The sequence below is a fragment of the Myotis brandtii genome, unplaced genomic scaffold, assembly GCF_000412655.1.
Source record: "Myotis brandtii unplaced genomic scaffold, ASM41265v1 scaffold469, whole genome shotgun sequence".
NCBI classification, from domain to species: Eukaryota; Metazoa; Chordata; class Mammalia; order Chiroptera; family Vespertilionidae; genus Myotis; species Myotis brandtii.
Window position 1 is genome coordinate 1,104,144 of NW_005367911.1, and position 5,139 is coordinate 1,109,282.

Below are 5,139 nucleotides of genomic sequence, written 5' to 3' on the forward strand. Positions count from 1 at the left end.
AATGAAGGGGTTGCTGGCCCCGCAAAACACCTTCCTGGACACTATCGCCACCCGCTTCGACGGCACGCGTGAGTGGGGCCGAGGCTGGGTTCGGGGGCTCCTGCTGGGGGCCAGGACTCCGTCGGGGCCGGCTTGGTCTTCTAGCCCCGAGGCGGGAAGGGGGAGTGGGGTGGAGGGTCTAGGTCGGAGCTCCCGAAGCCGCGGTAGAGGAACAGCGCTGAGAGTGCCCCTCGAGGGGAGGCGGGGAGAGGGCCAAGAGTGCGGGGGGCCAAGGTAAGGGGTGTGACCGGAGGCACGAAAGGCTCTTCGTGTGCAAAACGGAGGAGAGGCCTTGAGAGCGGCCCGTTCCCGGGCGGGCTCGGCTGGCTGCGGGCGCGGTTGGCGGTATCCGAGACGCGGAGGTCGGGAAGTGGCCAGGAGCTCGGGAGTCGCTCCCAGACATTCCAGCACCCCCTTCCCCCAGGAAAAAGAGAGGGAGGGAGGGAGAGCAGATCAGACTTCGGCAGGACCTAGTTTAGATTAAGGTCACGCACCCCAAAATCGTGGCGCGTCTGTGTTCGAGGGAGGTGAGGCAGGAGGAGGGGGGTGGTGCGTGTGAGGAAGGGAACTCCCCGCTCGCCCACCCCAGCTCGGTTCCCAGGTTCAGGACCTTGGACAGCCACACTCCTCCTTCCCCGCCCCTTCTCCCGCCTTTCCCTTTTCCTACTTTGCAGCCTAGAGATCTCTGCCTGCCCCTCTGGGCACCTTTGCTACATCTGGAAGATATGGGGAGCGGTACCCAAGGGCGGAAACTGATCTGCGGGGGGGGGGGCGGAGTGGGGCTCCCCGCCTCCCCACCCTTCCTCCACACACGCCTCCCTTGTTTCCATAGCGCCCATCACCGGAGCAACGAGCTCTGGGATGGAAGAAGGAGGCTGCTGCCCAGGGCCCAGCACCCTCAGTGTCCCCATCAGCCACCCCATGCCCAGGCACACACCCTTCCTAGCGCCCCGGGACTGGTGGTGTCTCAGGCCCCTTCCCTCGCTGAGACTCTGTCCCTGGATGGCCCAGAGGGCCCCTCTGTGGCCTCCTATCCATCGGAACTGGAGGGAGCCAGCTCAGGTCCTGCGGCTGGGGTTGCCGGAGCCCCAACTTCATTGCCCAATCCTGTCAGACTTTGAGCACTGGGGACAGGCCCGGAATTAGATAAAGGGGTGCTAAAAAGAGGACCTTTCTTGGGAGTCAGGACGCTAGTCGTGACTCTCCCTCCTCCCACGAAGGAGATTTGTGAGTGTCGGTAATCTCTGCCTTCTAGTTTCCTGTCAATAAAATGGGTGTCATAGCACCAGAATCCCTGTCCTCTCCCGTCTCCAATGGGATGACAGGGTAGTGGCTAGGGCTGTGCTTTGACAGCTGTGCACATGTGGAGGAGTGGACACTGTGGCACAGACTGTCCCCAAAGGTTTCCCCAGGTAACGCCCGTAACTCTCACAACAACCATGTGAGGCAGATACACGGTATTACCCCCCACTTTGCAGGCGAGGAAGCTGAGACACAGAGGAGTTCATTAACGTGCCCAAGGTTCCGCAACCAGCCATCAGCAGAGGTGGGGTGGTGGAGCCCATTCCCTAGCTCACCGTCCGTACTGCCTCCCACAGTGAGAGCGTCCTCGCTTGAAGGCAGGGGGATGAACGGCATGAACTCTTGGGGTTCCTTCTCCAATCCCCTAGTAGTTCCTGTCCAAGTCCCAGGTCGCCCTTAAGTCCTTGTCCTTGTCCTCTATCTCTTCTTACTCTTATTTCAGAATATCCCAAGGCAGGATCCAGGCATCGCATGGGAGCCTGGGAAGCGTCTGGCTCTGGGACCCCTGACAACAGCTCGGGGGAGGTCCTGCCCACCTGGAAGCTGAGCTCCCCTCCTGCCCTGGGCCTGATCCTGACCTCTTCTTCCCACAGACAGTAACTTCCTCCTGGCCAACGCGCAGGGCCCACGGGGCTTTCCCATCGTCTACTGCTCTGACGGCTTTTGCGAGCTCACAGGTTACGGCCGCACCGAGGTCATGCAGAAAACCGGCAGCTGCCGCTTCCTCTACGGTCCCGAGACCAGTGAGCCGGCCCTGCAAAGGCTCCACAAGGCCCTGGAGGGCCGTCAGGAGCACCGGACTGAAATTTGCTTCTACCGGAAGGATGGTGAGGGGCCTGGCCTGGCCTGGCCTGCAGCCCTGCCCAGACCCCAGGCTTTACCCAGAGTCCACTTGGCACAGTGAAAGCTTGGGTGCTGGTCCCCCCCGCCCCCGACACTGCCACAAGCTGAGTAATGCTGAGTGCATCCCTGACCCTTTCCGGCCTTGGTTCCCCCATCTGGAAGGTGAAGGAGTCAGCGTTGGACTTTTTCCAGTTCCAAACTTTTACCAAACCCGTTGACTATGCCCAGGAACCAGGGGGTCAGGGATGCCACGGCTGCTCACCTTCTCCCTCCGTCTCTCCACACCTACAGGCTCAGCCTTTCGGTGCCTCCTGGACATGATGCCCATCAAGAATGGGATGGGGGAGGTTGTGCTTTTCCTCTTTTCCTTCAAGGACATCACTCAGAGTGGAGGCCCAGGACCCGGCCCCTCCGGAAGCCACGGGGACAGCAATCATGGTAACCGCAAGTCGGGGGAGAAGGCGCGAACGGTCAGAGGTCCTTGCCCAAGGTCACACAGACCTCTCCCTCCCCAGCCTCGTGGGATGTGCCCCCATTTATCGCCACACCCTTCTTTCCAATAGAAAACTCCCTTGGCAGGAGGGGAGCCAGCTCAAGACTGCGATTCGCCAGGAGACAGAACCGGACTGTCCTGCGCAGACTGACTGGCCACTTTGGCCGCCGGGGCCAGGGAAGCATGAAAACCAATCGTGTGAGTCCTGTCCACCCCAACACCTCCCGGCCGTGACGCCGAGGCCCTGATACTGCCTCCCTGTTTCCCTGTCTGGCTGGTCTCCCTCCAGTGACTTGTTCCTCTCTCTGCCCATTTCTCATGTCCAACTCTGCTCTAACTCATGCCCCCCCCCCCTCCTCCTTCCATCCCCACCGCCCTTGCTTCCTTGTGACTGAGATTACTCCGCTCAGAAGTTGTCACAAGGCTGGGCTCTAGCAGCAATTATATCACCCAACTCTGGCTGATAAAGTTACCTATGGGGGGATCACGAGGTGTGGTCCGAGGGAGGAAGCCCCCACTGAGGGCCTCGCACCTAGCCTTCATCTAGGACCCCGATGAAGCCACGGATCGGGTCTCCAACCCTCTGTGTAGTCTCTTAGATCTATAAGGAGTGGGGTGTTGTGCCAGTCTCCCCTCAGTCCTGGATACACCGATCTCCCCCTGGGCCCCCAGCGCCCAAGAGGAACCTGAGGGAGAAGCTAGTGACCCCTGAGGCAGGGCTTGTGCCTGATTTGTCATCATATCCTTCAGCAGGGTGAAGGTCACACCTTAAACTCCCCACAAAACATGACGGATTCACAAGGGGCCCTGAGCAGTAGCTTGGCCACGGAAGGGTCCGGTGCCACCCCTGAGCCCCTCTCCTGCACCCTCTGTCTCTTCGTGGTTGTGTTCGCAGTGTCCACTCCCTCTTTTCCCCAGCCCCTGCCTCTCCCTCCCCCCGCCTTGGCTCCTCTTTCCCCCAAGTGTCCCCAACCACCACCCCTCTCCCCTTAGAACGTGTTTGAGCCAAAGCCATCAGTGCCCGAGTACAAGGTGGCCTCCGTGGGGGGGTCCCGCTGCCTCCTCCTCCACTACAGCGTCCCCAAGGCGGTATGGGACGGCCTCATCCTCCTCGCCACTTTCTACGTTGCGGTCACCGTCCCCTACAATGTCTGCTTCTTGGGCGATGATGACACCCCCATCACGTCCCGACACACCCTTGTCAGTGACATCGCCGTGGAGATGCTCTTCATCCTGGGTTAGACCCTCTGCCCCACACACCCTGGCGGGTGGGCTGGAGGGACCCAGTCATCCTGGCCTCGCTCTGTCCTGGGCTGCAGAACCCAGTCATTCAGAGCCCATCCACTTCTGGGTCTTGAGGTCCTAATGGTCCATGGGCCCTGACTCCTGACCCCTGCAGCCTTCTGCCTCTAGACCTTTCCTCCCTGAAGATCAGCTAAAAGCCCAATCTGTCTCCCCATTTCTAACCCTAACTCCATCCTGGGTCTCTAAGGCTTGTTCCCAGCCTAGCCAGTTTCTTGGCCCTTTGGCCTGAGTTTCTAGACCAAGACACCCTCGTAACAGCCTCTTGCACCCCCAGATATCATTCTGAACTTCCGCACCACCTATGTGTCCCAGTCCGGCCAGGTGGTCTCTGCTCCTCGTTCCATTGGTCTCCACTACCTGGCCACCTGGTTCTTCGTTGACCTTATTGCTGCTCTGCCTTTTGACCTGCTTTACATCTTCAACATCACCGTGGTGAGTGACCCCCGTCCCACCAAGCAGCTAACCAACCTCCCAGCTTCAGCACAGCATCTCCCACTAAGGGATTGACTCCAAACTCAGACCCAGTCCTTCCCATCAACCTATCTGTGACTCTTGGTCAGGCATCCGCTATGGGCAGAGCCCTGTGCTAGGAGCTGAGAAGGACCTGAGAAGGTCTGGGCGCTTGGGGAGCTCAGCTCACAATCTCGGAGGGAAGCTGAGACAAATGAAAAGCTACGTCGAGCTACCAAGGCAGCGTTGGCCTGATACCAAATGAGTGGTGCTTTCCTCATCTTTATTGAACAAACAACTGATGAGCATTTAGCTGTCTGGAAAGCGCTGTGTGGGGCACGGTCACTGGGGAAAAGGGACAAGGATTCAGCCTCCAACAGCCAGGCTGGTGATGGGGCCGGACTCCGGAAGGGGCCAGCAGGAACAGCAGAGGGGGATGAGGTGGAACATGGGCCCCAGAACTGTGCATGGAGGCTGGCACGGAGCCAGCTGACCTCGGAGCTCCAGGCGGGGACATGGGCACGGGTAAAAAAGGATCTAAAATCTAGCCAGTGCTGGGGAGGTCAAAGCAGCCCAGCTGGGCAGAGGCCAGGGTGGCCTGGGAAGGGTTCCTGAGGAAGTTGAGGGAGAGCTAGACCCTAGATAAAGGGTAGGGCTTGGCTGGCAGGAGATGAAGAGAGAGAGCATGGGGGGGGGGGGGGGGGGGG

The 5,139-nt window shown here is 59.9% G+C and overlaps 1 protein-coding gene across 1 annotated transcript in view; it reads left to right on the top strand.

Annotated features, from left to right (window-relative positions):
- Position 1: 1 nt before the first annotated feature.
- KCNH4 (potassium channel, voltage gated eag related subfamily H, member 4) overlaps positions 2-5,139 on the top strand; it is an 18,642-nt gene continuing 13,504 nt past the window's right edge. Inside the window, exons 1-6 of the mRNA XM_014547246.1 lie at positions 2-68; positions 1,935-2,168; positions 2,476-2,622; positions 2,748-2,875; positions 3,671-3,914; positions 4,257-4,414. Of these exons, the coding sequence (XP_014402732.1) occupies positions 2-68; positions 1,935-2,168; positions 2,476-2,622; positions 2,748-2,875; positions 3,671-3,914; positions 4,257-4,414 (978 nt within the window). The remainder of the gene's footprint in view (positions 69-1,934; positions 2,169-2,475; positions 2,623-2,747; positions 2,876-3,670; positions 3,915-4,256; positions 4,415-5,139) is intronic.